This window comes from Syngnathus acus, chromosome 13 (genome assembly GCF_901709675.1).
Source record: "Syngnathus acus chromosome 13, fSynAcu1.2, whole genome shotgun sequence".
NCBI classification, from domain to species: Eukaryota; Metazoa; Chordata; class Actinopteri; order Syngnathiformes; family Syngnathidae; genus Syngnathus; species Syngnathus acus.
In genome coordinates this window covers 15,498,453-15,526,291 of record NC_051098.1, presented here as the reverse complement: position 1 = coordinate 15,526,291, position 27,839 = coordinate 15,498,453, and the positions used below count along the sequence as shown (strand labels likewise).

Here is a 27,839-nt window from a genome sequence, read left to right as displayed (position 1 = left end):
TATTGTTTTTTATGCTTCTGTTGTCGTGCTAGAACAGCTGAACTATATTGTGGGTTGCTCAGAGACATTCTAAATGGTGCCAGGAATGGCAATTTACAGTGGGAATTTACTTCTGAACACAGCCACACCCCTAAATAGATGAGGGTGTGCACACTTAGGCAACCACATTATCTCAGTTGTTTATTTTCTCTCTCTATTTTTTTATTGTTTGGTTCGATCCCCCGGAGAGACGTTCACCTTTTAACCCAAATGTTCTTCCAGTATTGCACTCCCTCTTGTATCCCCCTCTCTAAAATATTTACGGCCTAATGGGCTTCACGTTATTTTGCGCAGCAGTGTAGGGGTCACCGCTTCTTAACGGTGAAATGCCGTACGGGCTCGGCCGGTGTGTCACGTTTCGTCGCAGATCCTTTACGGAAGTGCTTATGTCATCCTGCAGTGAGGAAGGAGATGAGGAACAAGGGCTTTTTTCACTCTTTAGTCTCCCGGCCTCAAATTTCATTCGTCATGCAGAAGACAGCAAAGTTCTGTTTTTATTATGAATATGAATTATTTAGTAGATTAGACGTGCACGCTTCTCTGTTGGCTCACGGATTCTCTCGCTTGGGCTCTTCTGCACGTGTGTGTGCTTCTCACTGCTGTCCAAAAAAATTGGTTTTCTATTCATCCTAATATCCAAGAAAGTTTGGGTTTTAAGATAACTTGTTTCAATATTGCTGTTCTATTTCACTCTTTTCAAAAACTTGTGCTCAAAATAATTTTTCACTACCCAGCACAGTTTGTACAATTTAATCGACAATGGTTCCATGCATAGCTCATTGTGATTGTTGTGCTGTTTTGATCCATTTCTATTTATTTATTTACTTACTCACTCTTATTAGACCGCAGAATGACTTAAAAAAAAAAAAAAAAGATTTTTCATTGCATTTTTTGTTTTTATTTTTTTTATTTTCTGTTTAGTATTTATTTTTTTTATTTCAATTTATTTATTTTTTCTGAGATATTTTGTCATCTTGTTTTCAATGGTTTTGGCCAAATGATGTCATTTTCTCCTCGTAATTTGCGCTTTCATTTGGCAGGCAACCCCCCATTCCACCCAAAGGCTCCATTGTGCTAAGTAGCTATAAAATCCCCATTCATTTATTCATTCATTCATTCATTCGTCCGTTTTTTTTCCCTTCTTTGTTTGACTGAGAAGCTCAGCCCAGCCCAGTACGAGCTGAGAACTGTTGCACGGATGCACGTGCATGCGTGCGTGTTCATTCATTTGATTCCAGCCAGTTCCCTCAGTAGCATTTCAGCTTCCAAACTATTCCTCCTCTTCTTTCTTCTTTCTCTTTCTTTCCTCCCACAGCAAACACCCCCTCCTACGCCCGCCCCCTCCCCTCCATGGGTGTTGCCATGGAAACAGAGCTCCTCTGTCAGGTGGCTCTGTGTTGTTGCTCTGTGATTTGCTCTGACATGGCGTCTCGCTGAATCACTCGGTCACGTGCTTCTGGGATCAGCCACCGCCCCCAGCCCCCACCCCAACCCGGATTGGGAATACAGAGCGGGTTACGCAGTCCCAGACACCCCCCCCCCCTTTCAGAAATGCCTTTTTATTGCCAAATCCTCACTCTTGACATATTGTCAACGTCCGAGCCCGATGGAGATTTATGTCCATGCCAGACATCATATTAGTCTCCTGGAGGGCAAAAATCATCCTTCATTCATTCTCATGAAGTTTCACTTTGAATTATTATTCGCTTCCAATTCACCGCACGTTCTTCACGTGTAATATTTGTCTTGCGCTGTCCCTCCTCCCTTGTTGTGTACAATGTTACCGATGTTGCTTGCTATTTTGGGCCGAGCTCAGTCAAGTTCATGTGACATCACTGCATGCATTGGGCATCATCAGAGAGTGAGCGTGCAATATATTCTGTCATGTATGAGACAGCAAATGTCCTCATTTTGGGACTAATAATAATTTTTTAATTAATTAACCATTATTCCATTCAAATATATGAAAAACATTTAATAACAAATAATGCGAAATAAATGCGAGCGCAACTATTTTGAAAGATTCAATTGAAATATTTTGAACTTCAAAGTTAAATACAATTGAACTGTACTTAGCCCGTTATTCTGGGAGAGTCTCTGAGCTAGCGGTTGACTCGCATTGTTTTATCCTCACTGGCAGGAAGTGCGTGAGGATCAATAAGAGGCCAGGGTCTCGGGAGAGAGAGGCACAGAGCGAGTCCCACTGCCCTGCCCACTTATCTCTTTGTGTTTTTCAATAAGCAGCGTTTGCCACCACACTCTAATCATCTCTGTTCAGCAGTCTACTGTATATTTTTATGTATATGCAGTATTTTGTTGCTGATTGGCTGGCAGTCATTCGGGAATCCAGTTTGAGCCCCGCTTCACTCACGCTTCAGATTCTCGTTTTTGACTCTGAAGTTTTTTAATCAAGCCGGAGGTACCGACTTGACTCGCGTTACACCACCTGCGCCGCAACTTAGACCTGGTTTCACTTATTCTAAAGTCTAGTTTACTTTCGGTCACTGAATTTTCCGGTGCACCAGGGACATAAAAGTGAAGATGTGTTTTTACACTGAGCGCATGTGCGCAAAATAGGGCCCTGGGATTAGTGAGTAGCTGGTTCTCCAGCAGCACCACCTGTCCATTGTGGTGTGGCCCAGGGTCCCCTGTGGTAAAAGCCCTGCAGTCAATCCTCTCAGAGGGGATTAGCCATAAAGAAGCACGTATGCTGGAAGCTCCGGGCCAACTTCTCAGAGGTAAACATCAAGTCATGTGGGCAGTCAGAGTTTTATTACTAAACACACATTTCTTCAAGATAATTGCTGAGAACATAAGAACCTAATATCTCCACTCAACAGTAGAGCTAGTGTCTCTTTCCCTCTTCTCTCCTCTTTCTCTCGCTCTCTCTCTGTATGTATAATAAATATGTCAATATATTAATGACACATTGGAAAGGCGTGGCTCCCTTTTTAGGGCACTCATTGGTTGTTAAACGACTGAGACACATGCACGCTTGCTCGTGAAAGAAAATTGAAAGGTAAGTTAGCTAAAACACTGATCATGCTCTAACCTTCAAAATAAAAGAACATCGAAACTCGCGAGTTGAACATGCGAAGGATTTGAAAAACGAAATAATATATTAACCAACCCAAAACTGACGTATTGAATGTTCTTTCTAAAGTAGCATCTTTTGATCACAATACTTTCGAAACGATTCGACCGAAGTTACGTGTACACGTTTTACGCTGGAAGAAACAAACCGGAAACGCTTTATCTTCTTTCCGCAAGCTTGTCAGGCAGGCAACCACATTCAGGATCAGCCACTCACAGCCAGGCTGCCTCACAGTGCGACGCTCGCAGGGATGGAGGATCAGCGAGTGGGGCCGTGAAGAAACCTTATCCAGGCGAAGTGCAAGGACGTCGGGCGAGCAATTGTAGACGAGACGTTCGAGTAAGAGGACCTCTTGAAACCGAATTGTGTCTGCCAGCCGTCGTCGTCATGACACCAGTCCCGCACTGAGGTGAGCTCCGCTTAAATGTGTCAGCATCCTTTCGTGGTGTCATGTGTGATGTGCGGCAGAAAAAGGCTTCCATGTTGAGGAGGAGGAGGAGGAGAGTGGTTTGTTTTGGTGTGAACCACATCTCTATATCACTTTTAGGGGTGATGATGAACCACATGGGGGGCCAGTAGGGGTAAATGAAGCATCGAGGGAGTGGGTGTGTGTTTGGGGTGGGGGGTCTTCCAAGAATCCGTTTATCAGTATTTAAATAGGGGCTGAAAGTCTGCACAAGTGGTGGCGGTGGTCTCCGATTGGGCGTCCGTCTAGCTCGCACGGCGGCGTTGTCTCCTAAGACTGCCATTCATCTGCTGCTTGCATGTGTGAGCCATTCAAGCAGCCGCAGCAGGCTCCATTCATGAAGTCCACTGTTGGCACCGGAGCAGGCCTGCACCAGCCGGGCCTCTGCGGCGGCTGCTGCTGCTGCTGCTGCTGCTGCTGCTGCTGGGCTTGCTATTGAATTCCTATTAGGTGTCTTTTAATAGGTCGTTTATTATCATAATTCTGATTGTGAGGTCTGTCCATGGGGCTCGAGCATAGCTGCCCGTAAATCAACCAAAATTGCTCCAGTTTCAGCTCATTTTCTTGTATATTTCTTTCAAGTGACAGACAAACTACGTAAAATCATAATTCACCATGAGACTAAAATAACATTTTGTTCAGTAAGCTGAAAGGCCATGATTTTTGTTCTGACCACTTGTTACTAGGCAGAGTTCATAGGGCTCAACCAGAACTGCCCCTTACATTCGCCAACTAAAACACCTTATGGTAGTTTTTCATTTAAAAGACACAATTAAAGAACATTAACAATAGTGATGTTTTATCAGGTACAAGTCTGTAGAGTTTGTGTTATTAAAAATGGTTAAAACCAAATTGTGGGAGTTTCTTGAATGTTTGAAACGGAATAATGGTACAAGAAAATAAATGGATACCTGTCTGATAGTTTCGATTACATCCGAACATTTTTTAGGCACGATGGCCTCACGTCATGTTTGGTAGGCTTCACCTGCGCAACTCAAATGAATGGAGTGGTGGTGTCACGCTTGTCCTGTATTTGGAGGTCTGCGGTCATCTGTGAAATTAGTTAGACCTGGTGGGTGAGTGAGAGGAAATGGAAGTCAGCGGTGGAATGTGCGTCTCCCACACTTTGTGTTCTTTCTGCTCTTAACGCCGGCTGCCATTTGAATGCTTCGGCACGTTTGCTATTTACGTGATGCGATAACGAGCGAGCTCATTTGGAATCTGTGCACCTTGTGGGGCTGAATTTTCTATTCGACATCTTCGACATTCCCATCAGTCATGGTTTTTGTCTCCTGGCAGTATCCAAGCTGCATGCTTGCATACTACAACAATCCTTACTAATCTAATCAATACTAGTCGTCATGTTACGATCAATTCATTGTTTCGCTGTTTGTGTGCGACTGTTGGAGCGTGCGTGTGTGTGTGTGACATGTCGGCCTTTTTTGTCCTCAAACGTCCTCAGTCCTATTTACATCTTATATAAGAAAACATCCTTAATGAATTCAGAATGAGGGTGCGTGCCGCCGTGTACTGTACTGTGTGTGCTGCGAGCTTTGTGTGTGGTTGTGTGTGTGTATGCGCGGTGTAGGCTAATCTTAGAAAACATGGCCGGACCCAAACCCCCCAGGGGTGAGCGCACGACATGACCAATCATGCTCATTAGCCGATCACGGCGGGCGTGCTGCTGGCATGAAGCAGCTTGCAGGGGAGATGCGTGTGTGTGTGTGTGTTTGTGATTGTGTTTTTTTAATGAAAAACATGTGAAACTGAACTTTAGAAAAAAATATTTGTGAAAATGATCAGACTGAAAATATTGGTGAAAATTATGAAACTGATCTGTTCAAATTTGGAATTTGGGGAAATTTCCTTAAATATTTTTAGAATCGAGTTTGTCCCATCGATTAATCGGATAAAATGATTCAACGTAATATTGAGCATGTGAGATGATGTCTCACGTTTTTCTCAAAGCTGTAGTTACTTTGACTTTGAGTGTGAATGGCTTGAAGAGGCGGAGCCTGGTCTGGTGAGTGACGTGGGTGTCAGCGAATGAGAGTGTAGAATTAGCTGGCTCTTGATTTGATATTCTGTGTTCCTGAATTTGAGTGACTTGGAAGAGAAAAACAAGTTGAGTGAGTGAGGGCACTAAAGTGGAAAGGCGCTCCAGTTACTCACTGAACTGAAGAATTATGTTTTTTTTTTTTTTTGTCTGACACCACAGTGGTCGTGACGCATATGTAGCTCCCGGAGGCCCGCCTCAGATACACGAAGGAGAAGGATTTTCCAGGCCGCATTTTACTTTCCTCCTTGCTCAGTTGACCGTTACACACAGTATTCCCAGCATCTGATGGAGATATCAGGCCCTCCTCACCCCCAGGGGGAGGAGGGGAGGGGGGAGGCGGAGGCGGCACAGTAGTGGTAGATCTTAACAACAGATAGGGAGGAGATAGCGGAAGGCGGAAAGGCTCCAGTGGCCCTGAGGTTGAAAGCTGAAGGGGGGGATGCCTCGGTTCCCCTCGGTTCCCCTCGGTTCCCCTCGGTTCCCCTGGCTCCTCGGCGTTGGAGCCCACCTCCACACGCATATCCCGCTCACTCGATTGTTTTAGCAGCTGCGGCCAAAACATGTAGCCCTCCTTCTCCGGCTCCTTCGTTCATTCATAGATCATTCCACTCGCCCGTCAATCATTTCCAAGTGTGCCGAGACAGAACTGTCCACTTCCTCCTGTCCCACGGCTTGAGTTTCATGCTGACTCCGGGAGTGTGTGCAGTCAATCCGGGATGACGTCCACATCCGGGTGTGCGCTTTGACAAATGTACCTCAAGTTGTTGTTGTTGTTGTTTTGCTGAACGAGTGGAAAGTTGGCCCTGTCCAGGGTTTTAAATAGCTATTGACTCGCTCACACACACACACTGAATGGACGACGTAGTACCTTAAAGTGGATTGATTTGTTTATCACCACTTTCATGCAAAGTCTTCCCTGATATGTAACTAATGGCTAAATGAATTCGCAATCAGAACCGCTGCCAAGTTGGGCAATGTCTTCGTCCTGAGCCAGGCAGGTGTTTATTTTCTTTTGTAATTTTGTTTGTTTAGAGTTTTGATTGCCAGCACTTTGTTTCAAGTACTCGTTCTATTTTTGTGACAAAATGTATTGTCCTTTTTCGATAACAAACTTGGGACTGAGTTGAGAGCGCCTCTGCTGGTTGCAGCCAAGTATTGCGCCGCTTTCAACGATCAGTTCCACAGAATCCTCAATATTAAATCACTACAACTCATTTTATTTATTTTATTCCTATTTGTATGTCATTTTTTTTAGATGACTTGTTTTTTTGCCTTCACACATTGTAAAGATGTTTGAATTCCAGCAGAGGCAATTAGTTCATGCTAATTGTTGACCAAAAAAAACAGATTAACAAACAAGCTGCTTTCCCAGGAAATTCCGCACGTGTGTGTCGTATGTTGCATGAAAAGCCTTTTGGAATGTTTGCTATCTCTTTGTATGTGTGTGTGTCGCCAGGCCTACCCACTTCCGTCTTGACGTCCTTTTATGTTCCTGCTTCACAGAAATAAATAATGGGAGCAACGTGTGTTGGAGCGCAACGCTTCTCTGCAGATGTGTCCTTATCAGTCGTGTGTTGGGACACAGCATGCGTCCTTTGAAACTACACTGCCGAGTCTGTTCCCGATTTACGCGGCAATTTCGGAGCCCGCGTTATTTTGGTGACCGTGAACTATCGTTTATCACGATCCCCAAATGCGCCAACCGGAGGGTGTCAAAAATATCTTCTGATGTCGAGCCAGAATGCGGTGACCCGCTTTTGCCAACACCCTCATTAGTTAACCAAACAGTGAGTGAGCCAGATGGGCCACCGAGAGAGACGCAGATCGTGGCCATAATCCGATGGCTCGTCACCAAAATCGAGCTGGGCAAGCTCAAGGGCGCCGTCGCACCAGGCACGGGAGATTTCCCCTTTTGATCACGCCGTTTCCTCGTGTTTCCGTCGCCCCGTTTGATCTCATTAAACGGCAATAACAGAACAATAACAGGAAACGAAGGGAGGATGGGATGACATGCAGCAAAGGATTCAAAGCAGCACTGTTTTGAATTAGAGCCAGTATGAAATTGAACTTTGCTTGGAGATTCAAGATAGTGGAAGAGATACAAATACTGAACGAGGCGCTATGGTTCATTTTAATGCTAATGTGAGTTAGCCACATGCTGTATGTTGTGTTTACACAGAGTAGAAGCTAACGCTATCGTTCTCTCGTCCTCTCCAGCCTCTCCTCAGTGGGTTGGCATGGCCCAGTGATGAACGGAGCGGCAGCGCCCGGTAGCCCGGAGCTCTCCTCCTCATGCCCGCTGCCTGACTGGCGAGAGTTCTGCGAACTCCACGCCCGAGCCTCGGCCGCGGACTTCGCCGACAAGTTCCAGCGCTTCCTGTCGGAGAACCCGTGCTACGATTCGCCGGGCGCCGACGCCAGCTTCTCTCAACACTTTGCCCAACACTTCTTGGAGTGTTTCTCTGCGGCTCTGAGCCAGGCCCGGCAGAACCGGGCGTCCTCGCCGGGGGAGGACGGCTTCAGCATCGCACCGAAGTACAGCATCGTTCCTTTTCTGGGGATCCAGGGTTGTCCCTTGTCCTACAGCCACGAGCTCTACCACAGACGCAAGGACGCCGGGGCTTCCAGCGAATCCTTGGACAGCATGGACAGCGGAGGGGGCGGGATAGAAGGCAGAGGAGGAGGCGGCGCCGCGCCCGGTACCCGCGGACCTCAACCCACGCACAAGGTGTCCGCCCTGGGTCAGTCCCGCAGTTCCGAGGACGTGTCGGTGAGCCACCCCAAAGCTCGCTTCAAGAAGGGCTTCTCGCTGAGGAACATGAGCCTGTGCGTGGTGGACGGGGTCAAGGAGATGTGGCATCGCCGCGCTTCCCCCGAGCCCGACGGGCCTCCCAGGAAGTCCAACGGGACCGGAGGGGCCGGAACCGCCGGGGCCGAAACCACCACGGCGGGGGGAGAGAAGTGGTCTCAAAAACTGCGACTGCCGAGAAGCTGCCAGGGCCACAAGGCGGAGATGTTGGAGATCCAGAGGGAGGGGGCGCTCAGGTACATGGTGGCCGACGACACCAACTGCATGGGCGCCGCGCAGTGGCAGAAGTGCCGCCTGCTTTTGAGGAAGAGCAAGAGGGACGAAGGGGCCGAGAGGTTCCTGCTGGAGTTCTACGTCCCGCCCAAGGTATGCCGTCACACGCTGCCATCATTGTCCATCTACTATTTATAACTATTTCATTATTTACATGGTACAAAGCTGAAATATGAAGTAGGACAGATTACTCATATTTTTTTTAAGTTGATCCAGTGTTGCATTTTTTTACAGCGTATGCCCTTAATTTATAATACCAAACATAGTTCTCCCAGCAGGGTGAGGAAAGAATAGAAAAGGTAATTGGATGCCTTGTTTTTTTCCCCCTCCATGTAAGATTAGCACTGAAAAAAAAATGCTCTTCACATTTGTCCATGTGGGATTTCCACATCGTTGCCCGTGACCTTAGGAAGGTCAGGTCGTGCGGCGGTGCAGCTGAGTGTGTGTAAATCCTCCACGGCTGGGGTTCAGGTGGCACAGGTGGTTGGTTGGAAGAAGGCCGTGGGAAAGAGGAGCTGATGTGTGGAAAGAGCAAAGCCGTCACATTGACCTCTCTTAGCACATTGCAAAGTTTCCAACTGCTGTTGCAGAATCGCTTCCTCATCTTGGGCACGCGGTGACAACACGGAGGGGACCAAAATACTCGCATGAGTCACTCGTAGAGGAAACATGCTTGTTGTTCCTCAGCACTCTCACATGCTGCGTTCTATTAACGTCGACATGTAAAAGAAGCACTTTGACAAAAGAGGGGACGCTTCATCATGGCGGCCTCGTTGGCATCATGGGAGTGCGCACTCAGCGGTGTCGGATGATTCAAGTGATCAGCGCCGTCTCCTTCCTGGCTGCTGCTGCTGCATGATGACGCAGCAGAGGCCCTTTGACCGCACACACCCTTCAGAGGAGAGGATAACTTTGAAATATTGACCCAAATAAATGGAGAAATAATTCATGTGGAAATGAACCCAGTTCATTTATTGCTAAGTTTAGTAATGCTGGCGAAGAATATCATTCAGTAGCGTGCGGATGTTCGCCGAAGCTCATAAATGCTGTTTGTGTTTTGTTAGCTAGGCTGCAGTCATTCATGGTGCCGTCAGCTCCCACTCAGTGACGGCGTGAATGAGAGTGTGAATTGTAGTCTCTCTCTTGACTGCTTATTCGCCTTTGATTGACTGAGACCACTCCAGCGTTGTTGTTTTTTTTTTATTCAACTCAGTTGGGATCAGTTCCGGCTTCCTGAACAGGATCAGTGGTGGAGAAATGATTTTTTTCCCCCCTTGTCTTTGTTTTTCACTAAGCTTGTGTGGCTAGCTAGCTTACTGGAAGTGTTCTTTTGACATGTGATCCTTTGACCGGAATTATGGGCGTGGACGGCGGCCAGGATCAAGATGAGAATGTGGTTACTCCAGACAGATCAGCTGATAAGCCTCAACCAGACCATGGGTCTCCTCACACACCCTTTGGATGTGTTCCGATCATCTTTGGCAGAGGGCGAATGGAGGCCAGGGGCTTTGCTTTTGATCACATGGCGTAAACGCTTCCTGTTTTGCGTCAGTTACAGTCGGCCGATGGCGTGAAAAATTGGCCTTCTCCGTGCTGCGTTTGAGCGCTTGGCAGACTGGGGGCGGGGCTTGTGGCGAGATGCTGCATGACTCATTTGGGCCCTTAATTATCATGGAGGAGCAACCATTTTGAGACTTGCTAGCCAGACACAGGTTATCTAATAGTTATGTTTGAAAAACTATTTTAACGTTAAGTATGGTGTTCTTTTTGTAAAAGAGTTATTTTAGCCTTGGACCCTTGGTAATTGCATGAAGAGTTGTCTTTTTTTGGGTATTCGTACGGTGAGACAAAATTAAACAGCTAATTAGAAAGTGTTTTTGTGTAACACTGAAACGACTCCATTTTGAACCTCATCATTTAAAGTCTTCTCTCTTTTTCACGTTCAGTCTTCGAAAGCCAAGGTGAGCATCCCTTTGACGGCCATTGTGGAGGTACGGACCACCATGCCCCTGGAGATGCCTGACAAAGACAATACGTTTGTCTTAAAGGTAAGAACTGACCACTTTATTGGGGGGGAAAAAAAAAATATTCAGCATTTTTATTTTTTTGGTGTGGTGACTCTGTAGGTGGAGAACGGGGGCGAATACATCCTGGAAACCATCGACTCACTGCAGAAAAACTCTTGGGTCGCTGACATCCAGGACTGCATAGACCCCGGGTAAAGCTCCATCACGTAAATATTTGCCGTGAAGGGGGAGGTAGAAGGAGGGCAGAAACACACACACAGCCATTAATCATCCAATTAGCGGCGGTTTTGACAGGCTTCCTTTACACAAACATGGACAAACTCACACACGCACAGCAATGACTGACATTCCTCCTTGTTGGTCCGGACATCAACAAGGACTTCATTTGTAGGATGTGTGTTTGGACACGCCGCTGTTTGTTTACATACTCTGGCGCTCAACTCGCGCGCAGGGACAGCGGCGATGACATCGAGCTGGCGTCCTGTCCTCACGGTCAAGCCTCATCCAAAGACTGCTCCATGGTGGCCTCCTGCAGCTGCGAGCTGCTCTCTGAGGGTGAGCCCCGCCCGCGGCGGCTTTACACCCGCGCAAATACATATCCGGTAACGGACGCAAACTGACTTGTTTAGGTGCGTACCCAGCTCCGGAGAGGTTATGCGCAGCGGCGGTGGTGGCGGCGGCGGCGGAGCATTACAGTGCCCCCTCAGTGCGTTGCAGGGAACCCCCCTTCACCCAGCATCCATCCCACATGCCTTTAGAGCGCTTCCTCCAGTCCCCAGAGGCCCAGGGCTCCAACCCCGCAGCAGCAGGCAAGCACTTCTGCACTTTTTCCGCGCATCGTTTATTATTTACATTTTCAACTGGTACTCCAAAAGTCAGAGGTTTTGGAAAAAGAAATCCAAAATAAGGCTACACCATATGTAGACTAGTAGTCTTCGGACAAATCACTTTTGGTTTAAGGCTGCAACTAATACATTGTCATCGAATCATGTCGATTGTTTTAGCGATTAATCGATGAATCTTGGAAAATAATTTTAATTTCATTGGCTTTATTCAAAATAAGGCATTATTTCCAAAAACACACTAACTATGATTTAGTTCATAATTTGATCCATAACATGTTGGAAGAAGGCAAAAATGTTTTTTCCCAAATGTTTTATTTTGATTCACCATAAAGATTTAAAAAGTCAACTTTCATAGAGGATGACAGCGATCGGATGAGCTGAAAACTTTTTTTATTTAATTTTTTTATTTTACAAAAGGTAAAAAAAATGATACACAAACGATTATTAAAAAAAATTCTTGATTAATTTAACGATTCATTGTCGATTCATTGATTAAATTACTGGCAGAAAGTCTGTCTAGTCTGGTGGAAATGTATATTTAAAAAATAACAAACAACAAATGAAGGCTTTAATAGTTTCTTTTTTTTTTTTTCCGATTGCCAGCTGAAAATGAAAAGAATGATGATTCACACAATTGTTAGCTTCATCTTCCATCTCACGAGTCAAAATCAAAGCAGGATATTGAATATCAAAAATCTCCTTGTTTGTAGGGTGCGCAGGTGGAGGCGAGGGATCCAAGGACTCTGAGGGTGACGCCAGCCTCGCCGGTTACCCGTGGTTCCACGGCACGCTGTCGCGGGTCCGTGCGGCTCAGTTGGTACTAGCGGGCGGGGCCAGGAGCCACGGCCTCTTTGTGATCCGCCAAAGTGAGACGCGGCCCGGCGAGTACGTCCTCACCTTCAACTTCCAGGGCAAAGCCAAGGTGAGCAAATGACGACCGAAACCTCATATCATCATTATTATTTCTTCTTTTATCGAGTCTTATTGTGTTTGCTCTTCCCCCGCCCAGCATCTGCGTCTGTCAGTCAACGAAAACGGGCAGTGCCACGTCCACCATTTATGGTTCCACACCGTGTCGGACATGCTGAGACACTTCCACGCTCACCCCATCCCGCTGGAGTCCGGCGGCTCGGCGGACATCACGCTACGCTCTTACGTTCAAGTGCAGAGGAGCGCTAACGCAGGTACATGCTAACCTTTTTGACTTTGCTAGCTCAGTTGGGAGAGCTGAAGGTATCAAGTTCTGGCATTTGGTTTAGTTGAGTAAAAATACAAATTCTTCAGTGTAGCATCATTGAGGTTTGCCTCTAGTATTGAATGTATTCTACTTAAAGAAGCAAGCTCAGCTGAAACTCAGTGAACCTGCACCATACTGGCATGGCATGAATACCCTCCTGTACCGGAGAGTGAGGGGCGGGGCGATTCTACCTCAGCAGCTTTGCCCAGACTCGCCGTCCCAGCCCTACTTTGGGTGGGTCATAAAGGGGGCCTCTGTGTCGTCGTGCATAGAGCGAGCGTTTGATTCTGCCGTAAAAAGGCGTTATTGATACACTGCTCGCTCGGGCGTGTTGCTGGAATCACTGAGAAAAGAGAATAAAAGGAAGGCCCACATTGCCAGCGTTGAAGAGAAGCCCTGTAGAGTGCAAGTCATTGATATCAGACATTTTTGGAATCCATTTAGGGATACGTTCCAATTTTTTAATGTCTACTCTCCCGACCCACAGACGTGAGTGTGCCTTCGCTGGTCACGCCGCCCAGAACAGACGCCAGCTGCCGCCCGGACTCCGCCCAGCCGACTCCTCACCCTCCCGGGATCTCACCCTCTTCCGGCCCCCCGGCCGACGCCCCGCTTTCCTCGAGTAGCTCCTCCTCACCCACCGCCCTGCCCTCCCTCTCCCGCAGCGACCCGGGCACCGGCGGCGGCTTACAGAGTCGTAGCAACAGCTCAGAGCGCCTGCTGGAGGCCTCGAGCGGCACGTCCGAGGACTATCAGGACGCCGACGGGACCCGACGGGCCCGGGCTGTGGAGAACCAGTACTCTTTCTACTGAGTGACCCCCCCCCGCCCCCTCTCTGTCTCTCCCCCCCGAGGGCAACGACCACGAAAAGGCTTCAAACCCGTCGCCTTGTTTGTTTGTGTTTCAACGGCAATTTCCTGTTTCTCTTGATTCGAGAAGGGGTGGCGACTCCGCCGGGCCCTGCAGCTGCGCTTCGCACCGTCAGAGCGTAATGAGGCGTGACAAAGGGCTACGCGTAGACGACACTCACAGAGGGGCCTGGATGAAGGAAATCAAAGCGGCGAGGATGTGTGTAGGCAGAAAGAGCAACAGGAAGTCATCCCGCGAGACTCATATGGCTTTGATTCAGCTCATCTGACCACTTCCTCGTTGACAGCCGAGTTTGAAATGCGAGGCTCTGCTTTATGTTTGGAAAGCTGCTTGGAGTCCATCGGGGGTATCCTCCATGTTACCCCCGAGGAGTCTCGGGCTTGAAGTCTGCCGCGCACATTTAGTTGCGTTCCAACACAAAAGCGATGTCATGGAGGTTTTATGCTGCATTTACTCTTTGAAAACCGTTGGGTCAAAAAGAACCCCAACATTTTGTTTTGTACAGAATCGTTTTTGCGGTTATTTTGTGTGTGGGGGGGGGGGAAATATTGGATTGCAGTTGGTCCCTATTTGACCCATAATTGGGTTGTTTTTGACCCAACTATTTTTTAGAGCATAAGAAAACTGGGAAATTGGACATTTTGAACTTGATCTTATAAACAAGCATCATTGATTAGACCGAACCATGACGTAGTTCTTTTTTGCAATCTGAGGTCAACGTAGAAATTTGCACGCCGCTGTTTCTATCAAAATGAGTCACTTTGAAAACTGTCATGTGAGCGGGCCAGAGGGGACTTTGCATGCCGTCATGTGATTTCCTTGCTGTTTTGAAGAGGAGCGTTAGTAACTATCAGACAGGAGGCCGTTATTTGTATAAAAGTGTTTTTATAATTATATAGATTATATGGAGATATATTTTTTACATTCCCCCTTAAATAGATATTTAATACATATATTTTAAAAATATTTGTATTATAAGAAACATAATGTAATATCTATATTATAATATATATTCTTCTATATTGTATTGTAAGGCGAACCGGTTGTTCTCGTTCATTTTTTTTTTTTGCAGAAAACATCTCTTTGAATTCGCGCGCCAATTCATGAATAAAGGTAATTACAGCTTCTCAACGACATCAAGTATTTTTTATCTGCTCAAGGCGAAAAAAGAGGAATGGTTTATTTGTCCGAGTGTCTCTCCGTGCACGTGAATTTTGGTGAAATCAAAGAGAAACTTGACGTCAAATGAAGTTTCGTTTGACTTAGTCAGAGGGGGCAAAATGTCCAACTTCCTGGTTTTTAAAAATACATGCAAAAGCATAAAACGGAAATGCTCACAAAACAGATGTACAAGGTGGCTTCGATTTGCTGTCACAGGCTTATTTCTATGAGTGTGTGTGTGGTGATGTATTAGAGTATTTTTGGATGATCGCCGTGCTTAAGTAGTGTTTCTAAAACAGGGTTGTTGTTTTGTTTTTTTTATGCAAGCTCGTTATATGGGTAAGATGTAGATTAGATATGCTGTTTTGATCTACTGAACAAAAGCATAAATGCAACACTTTTGGACTTGCTACCAGTTTTTATGACCTGAACTCAAAGATGGATATGCCCGGGATAATTGTTATATTGTCTGTCTACATCTTTTGCTGCACCATTTGTGTTCAAATGGCCGATGCGTTAAGGGTTAACACCTCGACTAGTAATGGTATTCATTTTGACACCACTGTCCATAGAAAAGGTCTTAAGATATTTTGAGTTCAGCTCATGTAAAGTGGGAGAGAAAGCGTTTATATTTTTGTTCAGTGTATGTCACATTCAAAGTCATGCCTTCAACATTTCACGAGTTGGAAATCCAGTGGTAAGTGGAGAGGAGGAGGGAACACAGACTTGTGGGAAAGGATGGCCACGCTTGACTGCTTCACTGCTTTGCTTTAGCTAAATAATCAAGCATCAAAACATGTATCTAAACAAGCATTATCACTGACGAGATAAGAGAGAAGCATTTAAGCCAAATTCTTAACATACGCCAAAGTAGACACGGTTTTGCAATATAGGGAAAGAAACATATCAATAGGCTACACGTGTCAAGCGTGGCCATCACGCAACGTTTTCCAGAACAGCCGAGGAAATTAATGTGCCAATTTGAGTCCTATTTTGGGAACTTATTTATTATTCCTAAGCTGTTGTATAAATGGCTTTTCCTCCCCGATTGAGTCTTATGTTTGTGCAAGGGCCCCGTCACACATATCACAGACTCCTCATGCCCTAAACGCTCCATTTATTTGACAAAACAAGCAGATTTGGGGTTTTTTAGGTTTTGTTTGAATGTTTTCTGGTTGAGTTTTCAAGCGTCTGTGTAGTCTTTGCCCCCCTTTCTTTGAGTAACACTTGGTAAAAATTCAAAGGTGGTTTGTTTCTGTTATCTGACTGAGTTTTGAAGAGTCTGTGCTATTTTGTACAAAGTGATGTACTTGACATACTACTTTATATTTCTGTGAATAAAACGTTGGACTGGTAAAGTGGAGTACCGTCCTCCTTCTGAACAGGTGACGTCATTCTATGTGGTCTGCTGCCCTCTCCAGGCCAAACGTGACACTACAATAATTTTTGGGATTAATTCACATTTTAACAATACAATAATCCTTAAATTAGCCTAAAATGTCAAAGCAATGCAATGAAAGAAAAACACATTCCTCAAAATGTAATTCAGATTTGATGTTAATATATTTGATCAATAATTTAGAATTAACTCTAGTTAAAATTCTTGCATTTATATTTGACATCTTCAATATAATTGCGAGACAAAGACATGATCAAGTATCAGCATTGAGGAAAAAACGTTCTTGTCGTGTCCGAACATGCCATTGCCACCCAATGAGGCAGGTGATCCCGCCCGATGCCATTCGTCTTTCAGGACTTGACGCTCATCAAAATGATGCTCGCGGTCAGCAGCAACAAGGCCACCGTGGCCTCAATCTTCTTAGTCTGGATCCACCTGTGCTTCATCTTCTGGCGGGCCTCTGCGTCGCGCTGCCTTCTGGCTCGCATTTCTCGCTCCCTTTGCAGCTGCTCGCCATAGTGGGCCTGGAAGAAGGCGTCAAAGTCATATATGGGCCTCCCGCCTGTTTGGGAGAAGCGTCTTGAGGTGGTTTGCTGCTGCTGCTGTGCCGATCCTGAGGATCTGCTTGGGGGCTCTTTGGAGGGGGGTCTTTCCACACCGTGGACATCTGTTATGGTCAGGATGCCCCGGTCGTACTTCCTCCTCAGACTTTTGTTGCCCAGCACTGTGTAGGCCTCGCTGATCTCAGAGAAGCGCAAAGCGGACTCTGCGTTCTCTGGGTTTTTGTCTGGATGAAAGATGAACGACTGCTTGTAGTAGGCAGTCTTGATTTGGGACTGCGTGGCATTGGGGGACACTTTGAGGATGTCATAATAGGCTGTCCTGTTTCTGTACAAAGGGTCGTCTTTTGAGTCTTTTGTCCAACTGTAGCTTCTGGAGAAACAATGTCGTCTCTCTGGTTTATGGATGAAGATGCAGAAAGCTCGTAGCTGCTGAGTTGACGTGAAGATGGGGTTCAGGTGACAGAAAGCAGGTCCTCGACTCCCAGAATACCTCCTGGGTGCAACTAAATAATTGTTGAAATCCTCTCTACTGTGAACAAATCCAGCAAAGCCAAGTGAGTGCAGGTTCAAACAGATTTCAGTCATCTGATGCCTTCTTTCCATTCCCCTGACTTCTATTTTGGGTTCTGTCACTGTGCTTTTTAAACGAACGTTGTCTTCATTCCCCGTTAAAACCTCTTTATTCCGACTTGCGGTAAAAGTGTACATTTCTCGCCGGGTTTTGGAAGGTTCGCCATAGCAAACCGGTCGACTTTGTCCATACCTGAAGCTGGACAACCGGTAAACTCCATTGCTCAGCTTGTGGGCGACCTCCGCCATTTCCCCAGGAAAGACAAAGTCAAGTTCCGTTACGTCACACCACAGGAGACCAATAGGAATCGATAAGAACAGGAAGTCATTATAATTTCTGACCAATCACACAACAGAAACAGCTACACCCTTTTAACGATTTTAATAACGTGAAAAGACGTTAAAAAGGAAAACAAAAACGTATCAAAGACAATTTAACTGTTGAATAGCTTCATTTTTAAATTGTTTTTACACCTAAACGTTTTGTCAGTGAAGCGCTTTCCGGAGTGTTTGAAGAAGGTAGCCACTAGACGGCGACATAGTAATTCTGTCCCTATTATCTCACCTTGTTTAATGCCGAAAAAGACCTCCGCTGTCTATTCTACCAGGTTTCCACATGTGTCGTACATTTACGTTGTTTTTGAGGAGTAAACTGTATTCAACTGTGTTGTCTTCAGATACTAAGGAATAACATGAGCTCCTGTCGACGACCGGAGCACAGGGCTCCTCCAGATGTGGTCAGTGCTTGTTTGAAATGTTTTTACAGCATCTTTCGTAGCTGGTCTAAATGTAAACTATACGCTATGCTAGCTTGTTTTCAAGTTAGTTGTTTGAACTTTTATCACTGTGTATTTTTCACGACAGTTTTACAATGCGGAGGAGGCCAGGAAATACTCTCAGAAGTAAGTCTAAATCCTTCATAACATCACATCTAGTTAATGTTATTATTGTTGTTTTTTTGCTGACGAAATTTGAATGTATACTCATTTGAAATATTTGTTCTTGATTTATGGCAATATGTACTGTACGTACAACATGAATGCTTATTAACAAGTAGCGTTATGTTTTTAAATTTAAATATCTAAATATTTCATTGGTTTCTCTAAGAAAGGCTTTCTATTTGTCAAAAGTCTGGTGAGAGGGTGTTCAACAAGATATCTGGTATTTTGCTGTTTGTCAGCTCTCGTATGATCGAGATTCAGACTCAGATGTCGGAGAGAGCCGTGGAACTGTTGAACCTTCCAGAGGACCAGCCAAGCTTCCTGCTGGATGTGGGGTGAGCCAATGAAACTGTTTGTGTTTGAGCTGCAGATCATTCAAGGCTTTTCTCTATTTTTTGCATTAGGTGTGGTTCAGGACTCAGTGGTGACTATCTGACAGAGGAAGGACACTACTGGGTGGGAGTTGACATCAGCACAGCAATGCTGGGTTAGTTTAAGCATTATTTGTCTGCTCCATGGGGTGATTGTGGCATGCAGACAATATAATAATATTTATGGGATTAGATTCTTTATCCCCCACCTAGAAAAAAAAAGTCACTTACTGAGAAGTTGTGAGCATCTGCTCATGAATGCAAATGTGTTAGATGTGGCACTGGACAGAGAGGTGGAAGGAGATCTTCTACTGGGAGACATGGGCCAAGGGATGCCTTTCCGGGCGGGGACCTTTGACGGCTGCGTTAGGTACCAAATGTAGCAAACGTCCTGTCATTTTCTTCGGATGAAAAAGGAATATTTGACTTAACTATTAAACCTTGTTGTTGTTTTTGCCCTCTGTCAGTATTTCAGCTCTTCAGTGGCTCTGCAACGCAGACAAGCGTACACACAGTCCTCCCAAGAGACTCTACTCTTTCTTTAGTACTCTCTATTCGTCTTTGGTAAGTTTTATATTTGTTAAAAAAATGGATATTACTTCAATTACGTAATAAGATGTTATCAGGACCTGACTTGTTCTCCACCTTTCAGTCAAGAGGCGCCCGTGCCGTTTTTCAAATCTATCCTGAGAACTCAGAGCAGGTAAACAGGAGTGCAAAATGTCCATTTGGGAAGTTTATTCCTGCCACTCATCCTCCTCACTTCTTTTTTCTTTTTTGCCCTCCCGGCAGTTGGAACTGATCACGTCGCAGGCCATGAGGGCGGGCTTCAGCGGTGGCATGGTGGTGGACTACCCCAACAGCACCAAGGCCAAGAAGTCAGTGAATGACTTCCTACTAGTGACCCCCCTCATAGTATTTGCCATATTTGCTCAATGTGCTTCTCTCCAGGTTCTTCTTGTGTCTGTTTGCCGGCGTGACGGGTGTCCTGCCCAAGGTAAGTTGCTTAACAATGAAGTCACTTAAAAAAAAAAATCTGACATGTATTTAGGTCCTTATCGCCCAGCCCTATAATAAAACATGATGTGTATAACAGGACTACTTTATAAATTTCAGGGTTTGGGCTCCGAAACCTCCGACAAGAACATCCCCAACCAGATCCAGTATTCAGGACAAAGGTAAAAAGATGCAAGTGTTGTTTACATGTCTGCAATAACCTGCTTATGATAATCATGTTAGTGTGTCTGTTTGATGAAACTCTGAAAGGCTCCAATCGTCTTATCGCTTTTTATGATGTTAAGAAGTCGCCTCAGGCCAAATGTGCACCGCTGGAAGATTGTTTAATTTGTCTCTCTTTTTTTTTTTCCTTTCATAGCGCAATCCTGTGTAAATGCAATTGAGCGGATAATGAGCTCATGGTGTGCGTATGTGTGCGTGTTGAAATATGAGCCTGTCTGATGGTTTGCTTTAACATCCAGTCCGGCGAGTCCGTCGCTGGACTGGCGAGATGAATAGAGTACAATAACATGGAAAACACTTAAAGCACATATGACTTCATGTTGATCTATAAAAGGTCACCACAAAGGTGGAGCATCGGGTGTGGGCCTTGGATGCGGGTCAGGTTCAATCGTACCTGAACTTGTGACGCCAGCGGGGCCTAGAAAAAATAAAAAGGTTGTCGTCCTGGCTGACGCGAAACCGTCAGGCGGGTTTTCCTGCCTCTTACACAGGATAGTAAATCACACAAAACAATCAAGTAATCACGTCACTCTCTCCATGCAAAGATGCCGTTTCAAAAACATGAAGGGGAAATCGGCAAAGAAGAGCCGAGATTGGATTCTGGAAAAAAAGGAGAGGAGACGCAGACAAGGACGGTACGGCTTCTCGTCCCGTGTGTATTCGTTATTTTACAATCGGTGTCGCTCGGCTCACGCGTGTGATGTCGTCCTACAGGGAGGTGCGGGCTGACACCAAATACACAGGACGTCAGAGGAGACCTCATTTCTAGCTGCGATTGTACAACTGGGCCTTCACTAACACACACACATGCAGTCACATCTACAGTCTTTTATATTGGACGCAATACTTTTGGTCATTCATTTTTAATATGTGGCCTAGGAAAGGCAAACAAGAGACAGAACAAACAGTAAGCTATGCATGAGCAATTCTGCTATTTAAACAAGAAATCCATCAGACTATCAAGCTGAAAGCACAGATTGCAGAGGTGTTCCTAATTTTGTGACTCAAAGTATATGTTAAGAATAAAGAAAAGACATACTGATGATGAAACTCAACCTTTATTTTTGTCATCCTACGATTGGTGCAACAACGCTGACCTTTGAGCATTATTGATCAAATTTACACTAATTCAATTGTGATTTAAAAAGATAAGGAGCAACAATAAGAAAGTAGGTTTGATCAAGTTTACTTGTTAAGTGGAGCGTTTTTTTCAATCACATACGTCACCGGTGAGCTATTTTTAGGGCAGACCCGCCCGCGATCAGCACGTCATTGACACCTGTGCTTCGTTGCGTCTTTGTGCTCTGTGACTGGCTGGCAACCCGTCCAGGGTGTCCTCCCCACTTGTCTCGCCCAGCTAGGAAAGACTCCAACTCGCCTGCAACCCGGTGTACAAATTACGAAATGGATGAAGAAATGATTGGATGAAGAGTTGCTATGCCTGCAGTGGCCTCACAGGGGGCGCTGTGCACCGGCAAACAATGCAAAACAAACCCACCTGGGGGTTATCTCATAGAGCCTTCGATCGATATTCAATCTGAACCCAATTCCAAGACCCCACCAGAGTCCCCCACTCCCACCCGCTCTCTCTTCTGTGTCTCTTCCTCCCTATCCTCTCCGTCGTGAATTTTTCCCACTTCAAGGCAACAGGTTCTCCCCAAATCCCAGTCGCTTAGACGCCATTGAGGAGGAAGTTGGCGAGCGTGGAATGGGTTAACGGCGTCGATCCAATCAGCCCGTCATCGGAACCGCGAGAGTGGAGGCAAAAAAAAAGAAAGGGAGGGTTTGTGAGGAAAAGGGGAGAGCATCGCTTCCTCGTGAAGCCGCTTGACGCGCACCATCAGCCAGCTTTTTGTTGGCGTGTCCACATCGGCTCCATCATCACCACCAGTCCCAAAAATCCACAATGAAGGACCGCATGCAAGAACTTCGACATGTAAGTTTTTCCTGTTGTTTTGAAACGTTTTTGTTTGAGAAGGGTTTGACCGCGCGTAAAAAGTAACGAGAGCTCAACGAAGGTGCGCTTGCGGTGCAACAGTTGCGCTCTTTTTATTCCCCACACGAGCAGCAGGCGCACAACTGTCAACATTTCCACTTGTTTGGTTATCTTTGCTTGATACCATTTGGGCCATCGCTCGAGAGTTGAAATGGCACTTCCGTTTCTCGCTCCACCCTCGGTGAAAGTGTACCACCTATGATTTAATCACTCCGTCTGCGCGCTAGTTCGCGGTCTCATCGATCCGCGCAATTACGCCGGAGAATTGGTCCCACGCCGCCCATTTCACCTGTTAAATGCCCTCGCTAAGCCTCACTAGCGCCCTCTCGAAGGCAATTACAACATACTGTATGACCAAGAGTTTTTCTTTTTTGTTTTTTTTAAATTCAATACTATTGAAATTTAGGGCGTTTAAAGGCACACAGGAAGTCGTTACCTTAGTAAAACGTCACGATGTAGCCAATTTCCATTCAAATAAGGTGTAATTAGCAAGAGTGAGCATCTCTCCAAGAAAAGACGATTCGATTAGTGTCGAGATAAACAGGGAGGGGCGGGGCAGTGGGCCGGCGATACGGTTCATTTCAAAGTTGAACGATTTCTCAGTTCGAGATGGCGATGCAAAAGATTTTCTTGTTATTTTTATGACTGAATGAACGTGCCAGAACTGTAAATGTGTCGTTTCCCTCAAAAGCTACAGTTTTATTGCTTGTATTTTGCAGGGTTGAGACCATTTTCATATGCGTTTCGTCACAACTCAAGATTAAAAAGAAAAAGAATTGGCCAAACGTCTGATTTGTATATATTGAAAACCCCCTGAAAAGTCCCTGTGAAGTTGTATCAAATTGACGAAAAAAAAAAAATTTAACCTAGAAAGACGCTATAGACTGTGTTCAACTTCTAAAAAACCGGCTGCGCTATGACCATGCTTGCTCTAGCCTAAACATAATAATCATAATAATAACAAATAATAACTCCCAGCATCCACTCACTGGAATCTTTGTGTTTGATAGAAGTCGTGTGCGCGTATGTTTGCGCTCATGTGTGTGGTAAAGTGGCCATTGTCAGATCTGCGTAATTGGCAGTTACGCTGGCAAGGGAGAGGGAACCAATTTACGGCTGTGCAGTTTTCAGAGGATCTTTGCTATGAATTGGCCTCCAGGGAGACAACGCTGCTCTGCCAACCCTGCTTGTGTGTGTGCGTGCGTCTGCTTTAAAGAGGCGTGTATTGCTGCCTCTTCACATTGTTGAAAAGATGCACTAACAGTACCACAGAGAGAGACAAAAATAGCCCAAGCCTTGGTTTTGCTGATCTACTGTACACTGTACTGTCACAGCTGGAGTCCAAAGCTGAAGTTGAATTTTTTTTTTTTTTTACACCTATAGTAGACAACTTACTGACAGCTTGGTGGTGTTTTCCTCATTTGCTAATCCATGCGGGTATACCACTATGGCAGGACAATTAGCTTTTTTGCCGGAGGACGCGGCCTCTTTGCCACCGTCGTCCTTCTGGACTTTACGACACACCTGCCAGTCTCGTTCACCGAGTCCACGATGCTGGATTCGTTCCCGCTTGGCCCGTCGGTGGTTCAGTGACAGATGCCCTCAGTCATGCGGTTATCACTTTTAAAAATATCGAATTATTTTCCCGTTTATATTTACGCCACAAATCATTTCTCCTGCACATTTTCCTCAAGGCTTGAAGACTTCCTCCGTTATTGCGCGTTTTTTTTCTAGCAGTAGGTGATTTATCGGAAGGCTGTCGAGTGGACTTTTTGTTTCCTGCCTGCTGTGTGCGGCCTTGTTGTCACTGTTAGCTCAGGCAGCTCGTCTTGTATACTCACTGTCACAGCTTGTTTGGAGTCGGAGTGACACATTAACTAATAGCGTGGACGTGACGCGCATACTCTTGAACCTGTCTGTGTGTGGCTTTGGCCTTACCCAAACAAACGTGTATTTTTGGAAACTAGATCTATATTTTCAATAGGAGTCTTAAACTAGCTACCTGAAAATTTCCATCGATGCGTACACTGACATGACGACCCGCAGAAAGTTTTTCTTTTTTAATTACGTTAGCCATAAGGATCCCAAGACCAATGTTAGACCCCAGAATGTTTTTTTTTTCGCTTTTGGTCCCATTTTAAACCCATCCACATTGTGTTGTAGCAACTATCGCTAAGCTACCTGTGGAGTTACATCGCGAGTGTTGCCATTTAAACTTAAATGACGAAAATATCTGACCTCCTGTAACCCCAATTGGGTTGCCATGGTAAGACCAGGCCATTGAGCAACACCAGCAAGTAGTTAACTAGAAAGCCTCAACAATGGGGGGGGGGATCCCTATCTTATATTATCTCCTTAAACCTTCAATCCATTATTCATCAACCGCGATAGGTTGCATATAATTACATCAATGAGCCATGAAATAACGTGAAATGAGAGCGACGCGGCAGCCCACCCAAAGGTCTGCATTTGCAAATGACATTTGCACAGATAGCTCGTATTTACTGACTGCTCAGCGAGCGCACGGTCCGCTGAGCCTCGGGCACGACACACCTGACTTAGCCGAGGTGTGAAAAAAGGCGCGCTCGTGAACGTGTTTTCTTCAAGTGGCTGTGTCGCGTCTGTTTCTTTGCGATTATAGCTCGCACTTGACTCGGGTTGACGACTTTTTACTGCTGATGAAGAGATTTCCTAAAATGACACGAATAAGATCCAAAGCGTGACTTGCAAACTAAGAATTTATCAGCAGCGGCCTCCTTCGCCTCAGACGAACACCACCCTAATTGTTTTAATATCCATACCCGTCGGCTAATTGCGCTTTAACGAGCCGAAATGAGAATAACCGTGCGCTCCGATGACAGGCTAGCTCTCCGCGGTGGGAGGATGGAGTTATCTGAGCGAGAATTGGCAGCTGATGTTGATATTTTGAGTCTGCGCCCCGAATTGATTTTCTTTGAGACCGCCAGTCGTTTTCTAAGTCATAATCTAACCTTACATCGGCTGCAGATTGTATTCATGCTCCTTTTTATTCTCTGCTACTTTGCTGATGAGGCCGTTGAAGGTCAGGATGAGATGTGAGAGGGGCAAGGACAATGAAATTGGATCTTCACAGGGACTCGCCACAACCTTGAGACGTCTTCGTGGGATGTTGGCATATACTTTACAATTGTGCTCCAACCGCTGATGAGGAACGTTATAACATTTCTAAGGAGTGAGGGATTTTTTAGATGGTGGTGAGGAGCAGCAAAAAAAAAAAAGGAGAAGGTGGCTGTGTGGGACTGCTGCTATAATGCTTCTTCAGAGGAGAACAAATCTGGAGCGAAAAGATGATTAGGACGGGAGGACGTTGAGGGCGATTGTCAGGGAGAGGAGACATACACGCACACACACACTGGCTTGGTGTTGCTGTGCTTCATCTCTTGTGCCACCCACATGATTCTTCCTCATCTTGCTTGTTGCCTCCTCGCTGCAGGCAGGCCTTGTCTCGCATCTTATTTGACTTGTCAGATTTGCTCTCTTCTTTCTTGAGAAACAATGGTTTTCAAAAGACGAGTCGTTGTGGAATTGCAACTTGCACAAGTATCAGTGCTTCCACTGCGAGCATGCTTTACTAATAATGTATTCTTTTATTTTGCCTTCCTCGGGAAACAATTCATTATGAGACTTTCATGAGCAAACATACATAATGAATGTTGCTTTTGCCTTATGATCGTAAATCTGCCTGCGCTCTCAGCGCGGCTGACATAGATTTGAGTCATGTCTAATGCAGGAGACGTCGTTTCGCTCTGGCTCGAACTTGAACGTGCAAAAGGAGGATGAGAAAATATCTGTTTGGCCCTGCGCATACAAAAACATCTGCCCATCCATTCACCTGCCTCGGGAAAAAGTTATTGCGATCACGCAGGCCTCATCGACCGCCCGTGAACATGTCGCGCCGTGTGTCGGTGACCTTGCGCAAGTTTAGCTCGGAGCATGTAGCAAGCGTGTGGTCACTAAAGCCAAATCCCCGAGGCGGAGTCAAGAGTGCAGAGCTGATGTCCTCCTCCAGCTTCTTTGAGGCTCAGCAGGAGCGCTGGAGTTGATGAGGAGGCTCGGGGGGGTTGTTGGTGAGGGTTTTTCGGGGGGTCCCTGCTTGCTCTTCTCCTCCTCCTCCTCCTCACCACTCAAAGCAGAGGCAGAGCAAAGGTGTCTTTTCTCTCGGTGTGGAGGAAGAACACACAACTGCTGGTGCCTTCCTCGTGGGAACGTCTGTTCAGTCCCACCTTGCATTTTCTCTTCTGCTTCTAAAGCAAGTTGTCTCGGTTCCAAAATAAGACATATGGACGTTTTTTGAAAATCAACATTTTTCCAGGGTTCTGTTTGTGTGCCAGTGGGTGGGCTGCGCCGACGTGGGAGTGATCACAGCAGACGTTAGTCATGGCCAATTAAAGTGGTTCCTTTTACTTCTTTTAAATGCAGCATGCTAGTCTCAACATGTATAGATTATTTATTTATTGATCAAATTTGGAAGCAAATTTGCGGTGCATCAAATGTATTAGACTTTTGTTTTCATTTACTGGGGAGAGCGGCGAATGCTATGACTCTAATTCTTGCTTGCATTTAAATGAAGTACTTAATGGACATACTGAAAGAAATGACATGCATGGTTCATAAATATTTATTGGAGCTAGTTTTTTTTTTTTTTTTTTTAAAGGGCCAAATATGTTTTCAACTGATGTGACAGTTTCCTATGATTACATAATATTTTCCACTTGAATTTTGTTATATGAATTGACTCGTCCCATATTTCAAAAAGACGCATGTTGAGTTTAATGAAGACTCAATTAACGCTAATAAAAATGGATGGATGGGCTCCAGATGCGCTCGGAATCTGAATGCTCACTACTCCTGTCTAGGATTAATGAGAAAAATCAATGAATGGATTAGTTGCTTTACTTGTAAATTGCAATTTAATTCAAGTTAAATAAATTTCAATTTGTTGTGGTTTTCAGGGGAAGGAGACGACGGAAGAGGAGGATGAAGTGGCCGTGGGGATGGACAAAGGATTTATGGATGAATTCTTTGAGCAGGTGAATTTTGATTTCCCCTTGATACAGTTTTGTCTTTTGTGTTCTTTCATTTTAATCGTAACTTTCATAAACTATGTTGATCCTCCAATAGTAAACTTGGATTTGGGCATCTTTTGCAATCACGACAATATTTTCTGAATGTTTTCTGTGTATTGCACTGATGATTCCGATACTACACACCGATACTACTTCACCAGCCTTCCATAGCAGCTGTGTGGTGATACTTTAAGGCAGTGGTTCCCAAACTTTTGCAGGCTGGCGCCCCCTTTGGCTCCCCAGTGAATTCCTAGCGCCCCCCCCCCCCCCCAAGGACCGGCATTTATATAAATAAATAATACATTTATATAAATAAATAAATAATACATTTATAATATCATTACCATTACGTTGAATTAGTGGGAGCACTGAGTTTGTTTCTCAGAAACGAGCCGGTCCCATCTAGACGTAATCGGAGACAATGACACCCGAAGTGATTTAAGGTTTGTCTTTTATTGCAGGATGCTTGGTCTCCATGTGTTGAAGCAGTTTTGAATGCTTCACTGCCTGGTTAGTTAGCCTGTCGCCACATATTAGCTTTGCGGGCTCGACTGGGGAAACATGTCACGTGACCGGGACGAGTGTCTTGACCTGAATTAATTGATCGTCGATAAAAAAAAAAAATTCTGTGCGACTTGGCGGCCCGGTACCAAGTGACCCACGGACCGGTACCGGTCCGCGGCCCGGTGGTTGGGGACCACTGCCCTAACCAGCTCAACACAACACAACACGGCGCGTTCTGGCGAGTCCCCAATTTCATGTTGACTTGAACTCA

At 45.5% G+C, this 27,839-nt stretch overlaps 4 protein-coding genes and 1 long non-coding RNA gene across 8 annotated transcripts in view; 3 read left to right on the top strand and 2 right to left on the bottom strand.

Moving 5' to 3' along the window:
• Positions 1-3,325: 3,325 nt before the first annotated feature.
• Positions 3,326-14,209, top strand: LOC119132812 (SH2B adapter protein 2). The gene is made up of 9 exons (XM_037268303.1): positions 3,326-3,542; positions 7,876-8,833; positions 10,687-10,788; positions 10,867-10,958; positions 11,219-11,322; positions 11,397-11,576; positions 12,323-12,534; positions 12,622-12,796; positions 13,337-14,209. Exons 2-9 carry the CDS (start codon positions 7,907-7,909, stop codon positions 13,660-13,662), a joined length of 2,118 nt encoding a protein of 705 aa, XP_037124198.1. The 5' UTR covers positions 3,326-3,542; positions 7,876-7,906; the 3' UTR covers positions 13,663-14,209.
• A 975-nt stretch (positions 14,210-15,184) lies between these two features.
• dnajc30b (DnaJ (Hsp40) homolog, subfamily C, member 30b) lies at positions 15,185-17,686 on the bottom strand. The gene has a single exon (XM_037268308.1). It carries the CDS (start codon positions 17,659-17,661, stop codon positions 16,630-16,632), a length of 1,032 nt encoding a protein of 343 aa, XP_037124203.1. The 5' UTR covers positions 17,662-17,686; the 3' UTR covers positions 15,185-16,629.
• Positions 17,687-17,974: 288 nt separating this feature from the next.
• bud23 (BUD23 rRNA methyltransferase and ribosome maturation factor) lies at positions 17,975-21,006 on the top strand. The gene is made up of 12 exons (XM_037268315.1): positions 17,975-18,149; positions 18,277-18,314; positions 18,593-18,688; positions 18,758-18,840; positions 18,998-19,094; positions 19,192-19,288; positions 19,377-19,427; positions 19,517-19,602; positions 19,676-19,721; positions 19,841-19,902; positions 20,509-20,598; positions 20,678-21,006. The coding sequence occupies exons 1-12, from the start codon at positions 18,105-18,107 to the stop codon at positions 20,730-20,732; spliced, it is 846 nt and encodes a 281-aa protein (XP_037124210.1). The 5' UTR covers positions 17,975-18,104; the 3' UTR covers positions 20,733-21,006.
• Positions 20,791-21,522, bottom strand: LOC119132821. The gene is made up of 2 exons (XR_005099944.1): positions 21,462-21,522; positions 20,791-21,341 (listed from the first exon to the last, which is right to left on the bottom strand). It is a non-coding gene; the product is annotated as an uncharacterized LOC119132821 (long non-coding RNA).
• The window catches only part of stx1a (syntaxin 1A (brain)), a 28,704-nt gene continuing 22,199 nt past the window's right edge, over positions 21,335-27,839 (top strand). For all 4 annotated transcript variants that reach the window (XM_037268310.1, XM_037268312.1, XM_037268314.1 and 1 more), the window contains exons 1-2: positions 21,335-21,899; positions 26,951-27,028. In XM_037268310.1, the coding sequence (XP_037124205.1) occupies positions 21,870-21,899; positions 26,951-27,028 (108 nt within the window). In that variant the 5' untranslated portion in view covers positions 21,335-21,869. The remainder of the gene's footprint in view (positions 21,900-26,950; positions 27,029-27,839) is intronic.